Source organism: Rhinoderma darwinii, chromosome 1 (genome assembly GCF_050947455.1).
Source record: "Rhinoderma darwinii isolate aRhiDar2 chromosome 1, aRhiDar2.hap1, whole genome shotgun sequence".
In the NCBI taxonomy this organism is placed as follows: Eukaryota; Metazoa; Chordata; class Amphibia; order Anura; family Rhinodermatidae; genus Rhinoderma; species Rhinoderma darwinii.
Window position 1 is genome coordinate 134425309 of NC_134687.1, and position 18191 is coordinate 134443499.

Below are 18191 nucleotides of genomic sequence, written 5' to 3' on the forward strand. Positions count from 1 at the left end.
ATATGTCAGAACACCCCTGATCTGAGGTTTTTTAATCGTGTCCAATTGGTGTGTCATAAAATTGGTTCTGTGGTAGATATGCTCCAGGGGGTCCATGCCAGGTCTCTAGGGGGTACTTTCGCTGTCCTAATGTTGTGCTTTTGATATGAAGTGCAGTGTATAATATCAGCCTTGGGTGTACTTTGATGTAGGGGTTCTCTCTTAAAAACATAGTTCTATCCTAGGAAATGTAATTTGATTATGTAATAAGTTATTTATTACAAAACATTTACGTATCATGCCAGGGCCGGCCTTAGTTTGGATGGCGACCTGTGCAGAACCCTCTAGTGCTGCCCTCCACAAATAAAAAATTAATCACATATATAGACACACACATACTGGTACATATATACTGTACATACATAAAGGCAGATATTCAGACATATAGGCAAATATATATATAAACAAATACACATACAGTAGGTAAACATATAGACACACAGGCACACATATATATATATATATATATACACATACTGGAACATATACAAATACATAAAGGCATATATATAAACACACAATCACATATATATCTACACAGACCCATATATACCCACACAGGCATACATATACACAGTACAAATAATATGTTAGATGTTACCTGCGTCCTATGTAACACCACAGATAACACACAGTGATAACTCTCTGATTACAGATAATGTAGTAGATATTACCTGTACTTCTATGTAACACCACAGATAACACAGTGATAACTCTCTGATTACAGATAATGTAGTAGTGTTACCTGCAGTCCTATGTAACACCACTTATAACACAGTGATAACTCTCTGATAACAGATAATGTAGTAGATGGTACCTGCACTCCTATGTAACACCACAGATAACACACAGTGATAACTCTCTGAGTACAGATAATGTAGTAGTGTTACCTGCAGTCCTATGTAACACTACAGATAACACACTGTGATAACTCTCTGACTACAGATAATGTAGTAGGTGTTGCCTGCAGTCCTATGTAAGACCACAGATAACACACAGTGATAACTCTCTGACTACAGATAATGTAGTATGTGTTGCCTGCAGTCCTATGTAATACCACAGATAACACAGTGATAACTCTCTAGGTACAGATAATGTAGTAGATGTTGCCTGCCGTCCTATGTAACACCATAGATAAAAAAACAGTGATAACTCTCTTAGTATAGATAATGTAGTAGACGTTACCTGCAGTCTTATGTAACACCACGAATAACACAGTGATAACTCTTTGAGTACAGTTAATGTAGTAGTGTTACCTGCAGTCCTATGTAACACCACAGATAACACACAGTGATAGCTCTCTGACTACAGATAATGTAGTAGGTGTTACCTGCAGTCCTATGTAACACTACAGATAACACACAGTGATAACTCTCTGATTACAGATAATGTAGTAGATTTCACATGCAGTCCTATGTAACACCACAGATTACACAGTGATAACTCTCTGACTACAGATAATGTAGTAGGTGGTGCCTGCCGTCCTATGTAACACCACAGATAACACACAGTAATAACTCTGAGTACAGTTAATGTAGTAGACATGACTCAAATAAGTCGAGTTGTGTACCCTTATATGAATCCTACCTTTTTAGTAAAGCAGACACCGAAACATAGTTGGATTTTAATGGCCACAGCAGCCGTTTATTATTTGTAATAATAAAGAATTTACTAATAACAAATTGAAATAACCTTTAATTCCCACAAAGGAATTCTTCATATAAATAAATAACAAACCGCGACCCTATCAGGGTCATAACACTAACATTTAACAAACCCAATGACAAACAGAATGACAGGGGCAAGTCCTTGAAGCCACCGATGTTTTATTTACTGGTCATCTGCCCACCAATACCTTACCCCAGTTGTAACCTGGCTCGGGGGCACCGATTGCCTTTTTGCAGATGACCTTCACAATATATACAAGCCTTCAAAAGGGGTAACACCCTAAGAAGCCGTCTTCCAACTAATTGGGGGGTGCATCTCATGATGCATTCCTCCCCACCACTTTTACAACCTACTTCAAGGACTCCCCCCGCCATAGCGAAATAAGCTTTGACCGCCTCAAGACTGTGAGCTCCTCCACACACCCACCACTCGTTCAATTCCGTCCATTAAAGCCAGACTCCACATATGCATCCACACATTGTTCAGGTGAACTCCATCCTCTCTCCAAAAATTCCCCGTCCCAGACTCCAAGTTCCAATGTAGAACAGCAACACTGCCTTTGCGTGCCACAAAGCCAGATATGGCCCTGTTGGCCTTAATATGGGCCCTATTGACCCTTTCTACTGAGCAAGCCATACGCCAACTCTTCCTCGGGACCATCTCCGACCAAACCGTCACCAGATTGGGATGTAATGACCACAAGCAAAGCAGGTCATGCTTGACATCCCGCACCTGTTCCCGAAAAGGGCAGAAGCCCAAATCATTACCCCCGATGTGCAGTACCAGTCTGTCCAGTGCCCTGTCTAACAGCATGTAGTTATGAATCTCAGGCAACACCCGACTCCAGGCCATTCCACGGAAACCCATCCAATGCAGGGCCGCTGTGTCCCGAGGAATCCGGAGCTGTCGACCGTCCGGCTGCACGTCCACCCAAAGGGCGCCCCAGTACACATACGAATGCCCCATTATCCACACCATACAGGGGTTTCTGCTTGCAAAAATAAGTAAAATACATACACGCACACCAACACATACAGAAGCAGAAATCAAAACACTTCACGGGCGGAATGCACACACCCAGAACACTGTTACACAAAGACACAGATCACAGCATCTGAGGGCAAACATAAGAACAGAAACGCGCCAATTCCCATCGCCCTATGCGCCGTACACCCGCTTCGTCTAATCCCCACCTCACCGCTTCCGTCGCAGCCCCAATACGAAATGAGTCGGACGAGTATTGCTTGGCACGCACGTGACATGCCACCAGACATTTCTTAAAGATGGAGACAAACTGATATCGCAACAAAAACATACCATCTTTATGTCTAAGCCATGGGGAATCCGACAGGCTAACTCCCGCTAAAAACTCTTAGGCAAAAAACCGGACATACTAAATTCCCGGGTATCGCAAACAAAACCTCTGCCAGTTTGACTAGTTTTTCAGTGGCGGAGAACTATCTCTACCCTATCCATATATAAATCCACTTTGTCCTGCATCAACCAACCTGGTCTAGAAGAACTAGGTGAAACCAATTCCCCAATCTGGAAAGCTCCAAAGAAAGCCAGCGAGAAAGACAAACGAAACAGCTTGCTCACATAAGGCGAACTACACACCAGCCACACGACATCACCCATGAAACACAATGACTGGAGTGACACTGGACCCCTATGGTCCCTCACAACCACACCTCGTCTCAATCCCCGCAGTGCCTGGCCCACCAGGAAATGCTTTGTGACGTCCACAAGCCCACAGAGTTTAAAACCGAAAGCAATGGCCGCCACAAAGCGATTGGCCTTGGCGACCGTGCAACCAGCAGAAAAAGCTCCCCAACCAAAACAATATTGCAATCATCCTGTCATCATCAGATACAACATCGCCAAGAGATGTAACTCCCGCAGTGTGATTTTTTTGAAGATGACAAGCCCTGTCAACTTCCAAACGCAAAGCAGAAAGCTTGTCATCAGGCAATCTGCACTCCATGGCCTCCAAGTCTATCGTAATACCCCAAAAAACAAATAGACGTCGACGCCCTCTGTTTTTTCCGGGGCCAACGGGACGCCAAAGACCCATGTAACCATGTAACCATTTCCAGCAGGTTCGCACAAACTCTGGAACCCCCCGTTCCCACGTCGAGATAGTGGATGACCGAATCCACCCCCACAACATCCCTAACTACCCATTCCAAAAACTAACTAAAAACCTTGAAGTAAGCACGAGAAACAGAACAGCCCATAGGTAGGCAACGATCAACATAATAGCCCCCATCCCAGTAACATCCCAACAGCCGCTGGCTGTCTGGGTGCACTGGCAGTAATCGGATGGCCGTCTCAATGTCAGTCTTCGCCATCAGGGACCCTTTCCCGTAAGTGCGCACCAACGCCACCGCAGAATCAAATAACGTATAGACGACAGAGCACAATTCTGGATCTATGCCGTCACTGACAGACGTCCCATTTGGAAATGACAAATGGTTTATGAGTCGGAACTTGTTAATTTCCCGTTTTGGGACCACCCCCAGGGGAGAAACATCCAAACCGGCACAGGTACTGTCGGAAAAAGCCCGCCATTCTACCCAAGGCAACCTCCTTCTTAAGTTTCTCCGACACCACCTTAGAAAGGGGGCCATCTTTGTGAGCATCACTGGAGTCACCCCATGACCAGAGGAACCGAGGGATCCGCCCTGCCGCCTCCCTTTTTTGAGACATTTTGAAGCACCGTGAGACTGACCGTTGCAGTGGAAACAGACCTGCTTAAATTTGCAAGTGGCTCCAAGTTTACATTGCCCATTGTTAAACTGCCAACACGTTCCAAGCTTGGAGCCTGAGGCCTGCCCTAAATTACTGGAATATGTTCCCGCTCCCAGGAAAGGACTGGCCCGTTTTAAACGGCGCAGTCACCTTCAACCACAATGCTATATCCTTATGGTCCCACCAGATGTTAGGCAGAACCGCTTTCTGCTGACGAAATTGCTCGTCATACCGGAGCCAAGCCTGACCCCAATAAGCCCTGTGCGCCTCCCCTACCACGTTCAGATAATAAAATAGAGCTGAGCAATAGTCCGGCGTTTTTTCCCCAATAACACTCGCCAATATAGAAAAAGCCTGCAACCAATTAACTCATGTTTTTGGGATCAACTTGTACCTGCATTTTTTCTCCTACTTTTTGGTTTCATCACGCTTAACTTTAACTAAATTGAACTTCTCTAGTGGCAGGAGGGGAAAAATATCAACGTATTCATCCTTCCAAATACGCTCCCTAAATTCTTGTTAAAGATAGGCCCCTAACGGGCCCAAGAAACACGCGTACACCTCCCCCGCGCGCGATCATCCAAGCGCACTCAATCTACTTCCTTCGGCGACTCCGTCTGCACTGATACCGCCACGGTGTCCACCGACCTACAGGGTATCACAGCACCGGTAGCAATAACCGGAGCGCTAACAGGGGAGCCCGCCCAAACCGCGACTGGCGACGCGATCGCAGCCCCTTGTGCGGAGGGCACACCCAGCCACCCCACTAACTCCTTTAAGCACCCCAAAAATAGAGCCAGATTATCCCGACCCACATTCGTTTGCGTCACGGGTACCCCAGATCCAGCCGCGCTCACCCCCGACGCGACTAATTCTGAACCGATAACCGACATCAATAAAGCAGGAAAAGGTAAAGTAGGAGTCAACTCCCCAGGCTGCCCAGGCGCTGTGATCCCGTCAGCCGCAACAGAATGTCCGCGTGTAGAGTCCCTTAGCTTACCATCTTCCAATGCTCCGCTCCCGGCATGGTGCTGTCCACATTGGTAATGTGGGCACGGGGAATTCCATCTCCTGGATGGGAACCGGGAAGAAGTCGTCTCAGCATCCTGATGGCAAATCTTCAGGTCTCTCATCATTTGGCCGGAGGAACTAGCTACCTGCTGTTCGTTGACTGGCACCCACACATCCTGCGTCCTCCATTTTCACCGTCGCTATACGGCAGCCCAGTGTCCACGACCCACAGACCAGACGGCCCTCTGGCTGGATCATCCCCATGCCGGGCCGCCGTACTATCGTCATGACAGGAAGAGGGAGTGGGGGTGGCCGGAAGTGAAGGCCGCATCCCTGTTGTGACCACCGGGCGCCAGCGGACCGAGGAGCAGCGGAGGGCTGCCCGGCAGTCCAACCTGGAGGGTCCACAGAGGGGCTCCTCCTGCGGCGCCGCGGCCACGGGATCACTTCCGGACTAAGCCAGATGGGCGGGCGCGAGCGCCTCATGCTGTGCGTCGCACCTGAAGTGCAGGCCTCATCAGGTGTAACCGGGGAGAAGGGCTCTCTTCGCTCCATACCTGTCCCCCTGGAATGCCGGGACAGTACCTCGGTCAACTCCGGGAGTAAGGGAGCCGGCGTTGCAGGAGAGCGCTCCGGGCCCATACCCTGGACCACTGCCATCTCCAGGAGGGGAACAGACAGCTGGCCCGCAATCAGTGCTGCTACTTGGATTCCTAGCCATCCAGGGCCCCTGGATGCGACAGAGGCTCTCAACTGCTGCAGAAGATCTTCCTCGGACGCCATCGGTGAGGAGGAGAGGAAGAACATGTTCTTGCTTCAGCGTCCTGGTGAAGAGAGGGAGAGAGAAACCCCACCCCTTATCTTACTAGCCCTCCTACTATATCCCTATTTTGTAAACCCATAGGCCAACCAAATCGCTACCCCTGCCATCTATTTTAGTCATGGAGGCCTCCCCTTATTTTATCTTTTGTCAGCAGGACGACCTCTTCCTTACCTTCAGTCTTATGTAACACCACAGATAACACACAGTGATAATTCTCTGAGTGCAGATAATGTAGTAGATGTTACCTGCAGTCTTATGTAACACCACAGATAACACACAGTGATAACTCTCTGAGTACAGATAATGTAGATGTTACCTGCAGTCCTATGTAACACCACAGATAAACACAGTGATAACTCTCTGGGTACAGATAATGTAGTAGATGTTACCTGCAGTCCTATGTAACACCACAGATAACACACAGTGATAACGCTCTGAGTACAGATAATGTAGTAGATGTTACCTGAAGTCCTATGTAACGCTACAGATAACACACTGTGATAACTCTATGAGTGCATATAACGTAGTAGTTTTACCTGCAGTCCTATGTAATACCACAGATAACACAGTGATAACTCTCTGAGTACAGATAATGTAGTAAATGTAACCTGCAGTCCTATGTAACACCATAGATATCACACTCTAATAACTATACCCACACAGGACACAAACACACACACACACACACACAGAAAAATCTACACATACAGACACGTATATAGACACATAGGCACAAATGACACACACATACCAGAACATATATACACACACACACACACACACAGAGACATATGTACAGAGACATATACATCCACTTACCATCTCTCCTTGCTGACTGGCTCACAGGTTTCTTGCAGGATGGGCTTCCTCCTCTGCTATTGCTGCTCTTGTTTCCTCGTGTGTGTAAAGAGGAGCAGAGAACAGAGCTCAAACGAACTGCCCAGTAGTGCCCCCTACAAGCGGGGAGACTGCAGCGCCTTTATGTTTCTGCATTCAGTTACAGTACTGGATGCCACAGTCCATAGATCTATTTTCTAGAACATCATGCCCTAATTTTGATACCAGGACATCTGATAATTCTCCATAGTTTTGTTGCAACAATATATCATAAATGCATGTGCCAGAGACAATCATTACCAGTCCTATGATACATATCTTATTTTTTCAGATGAACAAAGCTATTGTGTACATTGAAGAAATGGATAGTGTTGCTGATGTGACTTTCCCAGCTGTACCCCAGGTTGTTTCTCTCTTGATGTATGACGATACCTCTAAAACAAAAGAAAATCCAAGGCCTCCAACTGGTTACCCTGTAGTATGTGTAACGGTAAGAAATGTATAATCTCATAATAAGCTGTTTGACAGAAAATATATGTCTAAAATATTCATGTTTCCATAAAATAGATTTCCATTTGATGTCACTTATATCCATTAGGCATTGTTGGCTTTGTTGTCTGATATATTGTAGATACAACGTATAATTTCAGTGGATTTGCTTGGATTTCCTGAGCCCTGGTGCAAAATATAGGCTTGGCCAATTTAAGCACTAATCATTTTACATGCCATTGTATCTAACAATAACACATTGACATAGATAACAATATACGTTCATTTGAGTAGTGAGACAGCGCCATCTAGCATGGATTATTTGCATTCTGTAGAAGTAATTTCACCAACTTGTTATAACCCTCCTTTTTTAAATTGCTGAGTGAACTTTGGGCCTCAAGGGTACTGACTACAGCTACACATATAGATATTTTTCTACATTACTTTTTCTAAACATTTAATTAATCTGTATAAAATATAAATATAATATGAATTTACAAAAATATTTTTGCGCAATGTTATTATTTTAAAGTGTATGTCCTCTGGTGATTTGCATTCTGGGACGTGGTCGATACACCAAGCAATGTGCAGTATTCTGTTATACAAAAAAACAGACTGTCTCATTGCATTATAGAAGCTAAATTCTTTGGAATACGTGCGACAACATACTTGCTGACGCTTTACAGTAACCAGCAGAATTGTGAATTCAGCTCTGATCTATTATGCAGGCTTTAACTACGGACTAGTACAATATAAGTAATGTAATGTATTTACAAAGTTACACAACTCCTTATATAGCGTATATACACTGCAAAATGGTGCTCAATGGTGGATACTTAATTTCATACTTTATGATATGTGCACCTAGGCATATTTCACTGAGAATTGATGAATTTCTTAATATATTAATGACATCCCTTGTTTCTTAGGCATGCAATCCTAAATATTCAGAGTATGAAAAAACAGGCTCCATCTGCAGTGCTGAGAATATTAATGACACACTTACTCAGTATCGTTGGCTGGTCAGTGCTCCTAGTGGCAGCGATGGGGTAACCAGTCCTATGCGGGAAGTGGATTCTAATACATTTTTTACTGACACCAAGTCAATCACTTTGGACTCCATCTACTTCCATGCTGGTTCCAGGGTTCAGTGTGCTGCAAGGGCGGTCAATGCTAATGGAGATCCTGGCCTAGAACTGGTGAGCCCCATAGTCACCGTCAGCAGAGAAGAAGGTTAGTTCTAATAAAATATCTTTCTATACATTGGGCTATAATCATGAAAGTACCATATAAATGATCTAGTTACATACCTGAGGAACCACTTAAATGGGACAGCTGGACACCAAGTACGGAAGATATTGGCATTTATTATTTTTTTTACCTTTTCTGTCTTCTCTATTCTTACATATATTGAATACTGTGTATAAAATAGGAAGCAAAGGTATAAAGAAAAAATTGGTGCCCACTCCTGTTTTTGGCTAAAGAAAACTGAGCGAAAAACTGCATCAAAACTGTGTGTGATCTTGACCTAGGGAATGCTAAGTTGAGGTATACTCTGACTGGGAAGCAGACAGGGACTCAGGCCTCATTTACACGAGCATAATATACGCGCGTGCGACGCGCATGCTTTTCACGCGTGTCGTACGCACCTATATTACTCTATGGGGCAGTGCAGACGATGCGTGAATTTTGCGCAGCGCGAGTGCGTTCCGTAAAACTCACGACATGTTCTATAATCGTGCGTTTTTCGCGCATCACGCACCCATTGAAGTCAATGGGTGCGTGAAAACCACGAAGGTCGCACGGAAGCACTTCCGTGCGAACTGCGTGATTCGCGCAAGAGCTGTCAAACTGAATGTAAACAGAAAAGCACCACGTGCTTTTCTGTTTACAAAAATCCAAACGGAGTGTCTTAGACATGAGCGAACCGAACTTTACCGGGTTCGGTCGAACTCGTTTTGACCGAACCCGGCAGGAGACAGTCACTGTGCAGGGTGCTGAAAGAGTTAAACTGGTTCAGCACCCTGGACAGTGACTTCCGATCCCAATATACGTGAACGTGTAAAAAAAAAAAAAAGTTCTGACTTACTGATAACTCCCGGCTTCTTCCTCCAGTCTGACCTCCCGGGATGACAATTCAGTCCAAGTGACAGCTGCAACCAATCACAAGCCAAGCACAGGCTGCAGCGGTCACATGGACTGCCGCGTCATCCAGGGAGGTGGGGCCAGATGTCAAGAGAGGCGCGTCACCAAGGACGCGTCACCAAGGACGCGTCACCAAGGCAACGGCCGGGAAGTTCTCGGTAAGTACGAACCTCTTTTTTTTTAAACAGGTTACTCGATATGGTGATCGGAATGCACTGTCGAGGGTGCTGAAAGAGTTACTGCCGATCAGTTAACTCTTTCAGCACCCTGGACAGTGACTGACGTCGACTAGCCTCATCTCTATGATGGCGGCTGCGCGAAAATCACGCAGCCGCGCATCATACACGGATGACACACGGAGCTGTCAAATGCCTTTTGCGCACGCAAAACGCTGCGTTTTTTGCGCGCGCAAAACGCACACGCTCGTGTAAATGAGGCCTTAGAGATGCTTTATCCTATGCCTGGAGCACAGAAGCACCTTATCCCCCATTGATTATCAAGTAAAAACATATGTTTTATCTTCTTCTTCAAGGTCTTTGTCAACCCCGCGTTCCAGGAACAGTAGGTGCGGAACCTTTTTCAGCAAAGATTCGGTACACTGGCCCTGAGGATCCAGACCATGTTAACCTAATAAAGCTGACTGTAACAATGCCACATATGGATGGTATGTTTTCAATGTTTCTTAACCAATTTATCATTAGATTCTACCAGGATGATTTCTGTGCTGTTAGTTTATGCAGAAGTAACTAAAAGTATATGAACTCCATAAATGCTTTGTAGACATCGACAGAACTGTTGAATCAGATATAGCATAAAACAAAACAGTTCAACCACGTTTTATCATTTATACCTGAAATGCTTATATCGCAGGTATGCTTCCTGTTGTATCAACTAGACACATGTCCAACTTTGAACTAACGCTTAGTCCTGATGGCACACGCGTTGGCAACCATAAGTGTTCTAACCTCTTGGACTACAATGAAGTTCCTACCAAGTATGGATTTATTACGGATAACACAAAAAATGATGAACTGATAGGTGAAACATCTCCATACCAGTACAGTGCTGCTCTGAGATCAGCTAAGTCCTTGCGCTTCTACCGTAACCTCAACCTAGAAGCTTGTCTCTGGGAATTCAATAGCTACTATGATATGTCTGAGCTCCTGACGGACTGCAGCGGCACTATAGGGACTGATGGACAGGTGAGTAAATATGCATATATAACAATAGTTCATCTGCAACCAATATTTAGTCATATAGTGGAAATTGTATGTTCAACTATGTACTTCTTCCAGCTCCAAACACCTGCGTAGGCAAATAGGCCCTAGAGTGTGTGTATGCTTGAGAAATAGAAACCAGACTGTGATTCTCTGCCCTGTGTGAGCCTCTGTACAATGCTGCAGAACATGTCAGTGCTGAATAAATCATTGTATGCGCTACATTTTAAATATGTAGTAACGTCCTGATGGGACAACCCCCCCTTTCCACATGTTCCCCCTTTTAGTAGAGAGTTATTGCAAAAACCAGCTAAAGCACTGCAGGTCTTAGCATGACCATGTATTACTTGGTTTCTTATTCATATGCAGGGGAAATGCCAGCTTCCCCTGGCCACAGCTAATCACCAATATTTCAAGAAGGGTTCTGTTAGCAAGTACACTAACTTTTTTGTCTGTTAACAGGACTGGCCTTAGTTTGAATGGCGACCTGTGCGGGACTCTCTATTGCTGCCCTCCACAAACCAAAAATTAACCACATATATAGACACGCACATAATGGAACATATATACTGTTAATACTTAAAGGCAGATATTTAGACATATAGGCAAATATATATATATATATATATATATAATATATATACACACATGCTGGAACACATATACATATATAAAGGTAAATATATAGATATGCAGACACATATATACAAACATAAATAAATAAAGGAGGCACGTTTACACACACAAAGGCACATGTATACACACATACTGGAACATATACAAATACATACTTGCATATATATAGACATACAGGCAAATATAGACACACACAGGCACATATATACACAAATGCACATATATATACATGCACAGAGACACATGTACACATACAGACCAATATATACCCACACAGGCACATATATACACAGTACAGATAATGTAGTAGGTGTTACATGCAGTCTTATGTAACACCACAGATAACACAGTGATAACTCTCTGAGTTCAGATAATGTAGTAGATGTTACCTGCAGTCCTATGTAACACCACAACTATCACACTCTGATAACTATACCCACACAGGCACACAAACACACACATAGGCATATATATATATATATATATATATATATGTATATATATATATATATATATATGTGTATATATATATATATATATATATATATATATATATACACAAATGCACAGAGAAATGTACAAATACACAGAAATGAATATGCACACATGCAGTCACATATATAGACACCCAGGCACACAGATACTGTAATATATATACACAAATACACACACAGAGACATATGTACGCAGCCACCTATACACACACATACTGGAACATATACACACACAGGGGCATATATACACATGCAGACACATATATAGACACACAGACACACATATAAACATGCATACTGGAACATATATACACAAATGCAGAGACACATAAACACACAAACACACCTACACACACACACACACATAGACACACATAGGCACCTACCTCTTCCATTGCTGCACAGGCTCACAGGCTTCTTGCAAGGGTGGAGAAGTGGGCAGAGTTTCCTCCTATTTCTGCCTCTGTTCCTGTCTCCTTTGTGTGTGTTTAACCAGAAGCAGAGGATAAAAGTGGTGCCTCCTACATGCAGGGAGGCTGCAGCGCGCTGTCGCACTTGCCGCACACCCCTAAGGCCGGCCCTGCTTGCTAAAATATTGTCTACTTTATTTGTGCTCACAAACAGAGCTGCAAAATATCCTCTTCCTAGTCTGGCCATATGTACACAATCCTGCCCCAGGCCGAGCTTATCTAGATGATCTTAGTCCTTAGTCATCACTATGAGAACCTTCACCAAAGGCCATGGACGATGCAGGAACATGATGTAACCACTAAGAACTGACATCATTTTAACTAGCTGCGGGTGCTAATAATGTTCTGCAGCTTTAAACATGGACACAGGCAGTATACTAGTACCTCAGGTATTTTTATTATCTGTTTGTAATTTTATCTGCACATCTACTGCAGATAAGACCATGGCAGTGCCCATTTTAACCCTTCCTATCTTCGGCGTAGCTATAGGGGGTGCAGAGGTAGCAGTCACAGATGAACCCCGGAGCAGAGGTAGCAGTCACACATGAACCCCGGAGCCTGAGAGGGCCCAAAAGCCCCTCAGCCGCATAAGAAGACACCAGTATTATAAATGATATATGGTATGGGGGGGCTCTGTTATAGATTTTGCATTGGGGCCCAGGAACTTCAAGTTACGCCTCTGTGCAGGAGATTGAATAGCATAACTGTTATCTATGGGTTTATTTATGATTGTATTGATGTTTTTGCAGGTATTGAACCTGGTACAGTCATATGTCACCCTGAGGGTGCCTCTATATGTCTCTTATGTGTTCCATTCACCGGCAGCAGTTGGTGGTTGGCAGCATTTTGACCTGCAGTCTGAGTTGAGACTGACATTTGTATATGACACAGCCATCTTGTGGAATGAAGGAATAGGCAGTCCACCAGAATCAGAACTACAAGGTAAGATTACAATTAACTTAAATTTCTCTCTCTGACAATTTTTCTTTAATAAAAAAATCTCGTTATCGATTGCTACTTAATCTAGCCAAAGACAGATATTTGTTGACCAATCCTGACAATTTGTGTGAGGTATGCCAACAACTTAATATTATTTAACCCCTAATGACAATAGAGCACAGAATGAATGAAAATGGTCATGATCTGCCAACAAAAATGTTACACCTATGGCCACCATTACACTTAGCCGTTATTCATACATTATTGTTTATACAGTGTCCCACACATCTAAAACATAATTTACATGCTTATTTCAGGATCCCTATACCCAACTAGCATGCGCATTAATGAAGAAGGTCGTCTTGTGGTGAACTTTAAGACTGAAATTCGCTTCCGAGGGCAAATTGTCATGTCTCATCCAGGTAAAGTCTAAAGCTAAACTAGGCACCTGTGTGTACAGCTATGTAAGATGCTGCATATTGACACAGCACTTAATGCATGTTATTAAAGGCATAGCTGGGGAACTGGTGGGGAATGTGTCTGGGTGCCGGGTGCCAACGAAGGTACCAACAAGCCACTCTGGCTTGGACATGTTAATTAAATATGGCCATGATAATTAAAGGGTTTTCCAACTGAGAACATTTATCACCCATCCACAGGATAGGTGACAAATGTATGATCGCTGGAGGTGCCACCACTAGGACCCCCAAAGTTTACTAGAACAGGTGTCCCGGCGCCTGTTTTGAATACAGCGGTGGTGGCACATTTCTGCTGCCGCTCGATTCAATGTCTATGACCGCAACAAAAACAGCCAAGCGCTGTACTCAGTTGTTTCCGTAGGCCCAATAGATCTTGAAACATTTCAAGTCTTCCTCACTGCGATCGTACAATGAGGAGGAACGGGAGTTGGGACCCCTGTTCAAGTGATTGGTGAGGGTCCCTGTGGTGGGACACCCAGCGGTCATACATTTATCACCTATCCTGTGGATAGGTGATAAATGTTTAGTGAGAAAACCCCTTTAAGTAGAGGGCTGAATATTTGCCCCAGGTGAAGGAAAGTCTTGCTAACCTACATGTAAACTACATTCCTGTAGGAATTAATTAGTAAAATACTTGATGAGAAAAAAAGTAAACCTTTTTTTTTTTTTTGCACCATTTTTAATTTTCTTCTTGTCAATGGTTATTACAATCATTTTATATCCATTTGTTAATGGCCCTTGCTCTGTTTCAGGTACATCTCTGACATCTATGGTCATGTCTACTGACCACCCTGAGCTCACCTTTACCTTGAACCTGCTTCGCAGTGAGCCGAGTTTCCGGCAGCCTGTGCAACAGTGGAATTTTGTGTCAGACTTTGCTGTAGGTATCAGGACAACAAATAATAAGCCCAGCGATCAAATGCTTGTCTATAGTGTATTGTATGCTCGATAAAGCCATTTCTAAAATGGGACAGAAATATAAGTAATTTTAAGGTACTTACAGATGAAATTGGGGACCCATTTTTTTCTATAGGCTATGGACACCTTTAAGTATATTTTCAGATGTGTGTCGGGGCCATAGAAATGATCCGCAAAATATAGAACATGTCCTCTTCTTGTCCGCAATTGCATCACGGACTCGCCCAAAGAAGTCTATTGACACTTCCGCATTTGTGGGCGGCTACGGATGTGCACCCGTATTTGCGAACAGTAAAAACCCTTACGGTTGTGTGCATGAAGTCTTATACAGTAATTGTGGGTACTATAGGTCACATATACATTGTATGCTCCTGTTTATTAAAAGGGTTCTTGGGTCTAAAAAAAAAAAAATTTATTTGATTTAATTAAAGTTCCTTTAAATAATACATGATCCCTCATTAATGGGGTGCAGATATTTTCTGTCTGTTGCAAAACTGACAGTTTTTGCTAATAGCTCTTTTAAGAAATAGATGTAATTATACATTCCCTGAAGCCCTGCATATGTATTATCAGGATACTTCCCAGGCTAATGGAAGCAATTCTACTTTCTACTAATAACATTATTATAGAGAACGGCTATACAGTTAGGTCCAGAATTATCTGGACAGTGACACAATCTTCATGATTTGGGCTCTGCATGTTGTTGCCATGAGTAAAAGGGCGATTAAAGTTTATCAGAGTTGCAAAAAGTGATGATTATTGGCTTTCGGGCCAAGGATGGCAGTATTTCTCAGCAGCGCAGTTTGTGAACTGTTCGCGTGCTGCTGTGGTGAAAGTGTATCGTGAGTAGACAAATGGCACCATTGGGAATAACTGACGTGGAAACTGCTGAGCTCCACGTGCCATTGATGTGAGAGGTGTGATGGTTTGCTACGAACGTACATGAGGTCTAAAAGTCACGCTACAGTGAAAATCAACCAGGGGGCTACCAGACGTGTGTCTAAAGCAACAGTTCAGCAAACCCTACTGAGTAAGGGTCTCTGAAGCAGATGGATGGTCACTGCTCCTATGCTAACAAAGGTGCGTCGGAAAAAAAGGCTTCAATTAGTAGCGGAAACAGTAGCGTAGTCGAGTACGCTATTGTTTCCTGCTAAAAAAACGGAAACCTTATGGAACGGAAACAAATGGAAACTATTTGCAAAGGAAGCATTACCATTGAAATCAATGGTAATGCAAACGGAAGCTATGGTTTCCTTTTGCCTTTCCATTCATGGGTTCCTTCGACAGAAAGCTGCAACGGAACCCATAAACGAAAAACCAACGCTGAGGTGAACACACCCTTATATGAACAGAAACCCTAAGCTTCACATGAAACTAGACAACATGTTTGATTACAATGCAAAAATATTCAGGGCTTGCCTTAAGGGTGTATGACCTGTGTGGTCTCATAGGGCGCATCAGTCGCCCCTACAGAAGGGGGCACCACAGACATTGATAGCACTTATTAGATTACTTTACTCAATACGGAGCTATTTCGTTACTGTATGTTGGTATTATTTGAGCATTGTATGGTGGTATTTATTTTTGCAGTGTATGGTGGTGGCAGCACTGTATAGCATTATTATTATTATTATTATTTATCATTCATATGCTGTATTTCTAAAATTGTGGACTCTCCATTTTTCTTAGGTACGTGATTACTCAGGAACATACACTGTAAAGCTTATTCCTTGTAGCGCATCTCCCAACCAAGAATATACTATACCGCCTATATGCAACCCACGTGAGCCCATCACATTTGACATCGATATTAGATTTCAACAGGTAAAAGACATTGCTCGGCTTAATTTTCTATGTATTCAAAGGCATCTTAAATGTATGTTATTGTATGTTTAAAATGCAAACACACTTATATGTAACATTACAGGTCAGTGATCCGGTATCAGCAGAGTTCAGTCTGAATACTCAAATGTTTTTACTTTCCAAGAAAGATCTTTGGCTATCAGATGGCTCAATGGGATTTGGTGAAGGAACAGATGTTGCATTTTCTGAAGGTGAGAAGGCAGTACTAGACTGTATACTGCGTATGTAGAAATGTATTATAGGTAGCTGTCAGCCTATAGGCCCACATTTATTAAGCAGTGAACGCCAAGCTTTGCAAACACTGAGCCGCTATAATGTCGCAGATGATGATAAGTGATATTTTAGCAGAAAAATGTGCATCTTTTGTCATCACTCTCCAAATTTGACAGGCGACAAGAAAAATATACATGGTATCCAAAGGAGACATAGTTAAAGATGTGGAATATAAAGCAATGGAGCAAATTTTGGCGCAAAGACACGTCTTTTTATAGCTGGTGTAAATTGAATTTCTTCACGTTAAGATAGTTAAAAATGCATTACATTTATTAAGAGCCGTGCGCTTTTTAATAATTTTGGCACAGCTCACTCCAACTACTTTATTTATAAAATCGTCAGTCTCAGTAAGGCCCAATGCACATGTCCGTGCAGTATTAATGGTAAGTAGATACTGCACGGACGAGCCACGGAGTGTCATCCGCATTTGCAGTAATAAGAACGGTCCGTAAATGCGAAAAATAGGACATGTCTATGGCCCGGGCACACACCCCCGCAAATATACGGGATGGTGTCCGCGGCCAATATAAATGAATGTGTCAGTATTTTATCCGCAGTTACGGATCCATATCTGCAGATAAAAACGACAGACGTGTGCATGGGGCCTAAATGTGACCCAGAGTGTTTTTTGTTTTTTCTATAGGGAGTTTCAAACGTATGATAATTGTCAGGACCTGCTTTAATAGAATAATACAGTAGAATCATACATATAGTCCATTTATAGCCCTTTAAACGTTAAGGATATGTTCACATAGTGGTGCAGTAGGGACCTGCACGCCTACTGCATCTAAAAACCGCAGCAAACAAATCATGGTTTTGTTTTTCTCTTTAGGCTTCCTTCTCACACTCTTTGTGTGGCATTTTTTAGGAGGAAACAAAAAGCGTCAGAAAAACTCATTGGTACATGCGGTTTTTTTTTTATGGCTTTTTTTTGCTAATAGTGTGTTTTACTCCCTAAGTTTTTTTTGGGGGAGGCATTTTCACATTGCAAATCATGTAATTAAAAGATCATGTGACACAGAGATTCCTTTCTGCAACACGATTGTTTTTCTGAAAAACGCTACCAAAGCACCATAAAAAAATGCAATACACATTGACACTTGCGGTTTTTTTTTTGTAGAGGAAAAAAAAACCTATGA

At 43.1% G+C, this 18191-nt stretch overlaps 1 protein-coding gene across 1 annotated transcript in view; it reads left to right on the forward strand.

The window, feature by feature from the left end:
- The window catches only part of FREM3 (FRAS1 related extracellular matrix 3), an 89273-nt gene that overhangs the window by 64387 nt on the left and 6695 nt on the right, over positions 1-18191 (forward strand). Inside the window, exons 13-21 of the mRNA XM_075860402.1 lie at positions 7461-7619; positions 8548-8851; positions 10296-10427; positions 10634-10965; positions 13330-13522; positions 13837-13941; positions 14751-14878; positions 16606-16740; positions 16844-16970. Coding sequence (XP_075716517.1) covers positions 7461-7619; positions 8548-8851; positions 10296-10427; positions 10634-10965; positions 13330-13522; positions 13837-13941; positions 14751-14878; positions 16606-16740; positions 16844-16970 — 1615 coding nt within the window. The remainder of the gene's footprint in view (positions 1-7460; positions 7620-8547; positions 8852-10295; positions 10428-10633; positions 10966-13329; positions 13523-13836; positions 13942-14750; positions 14879-16605; positions 16741-16843; positions 16971-18191) is intronic.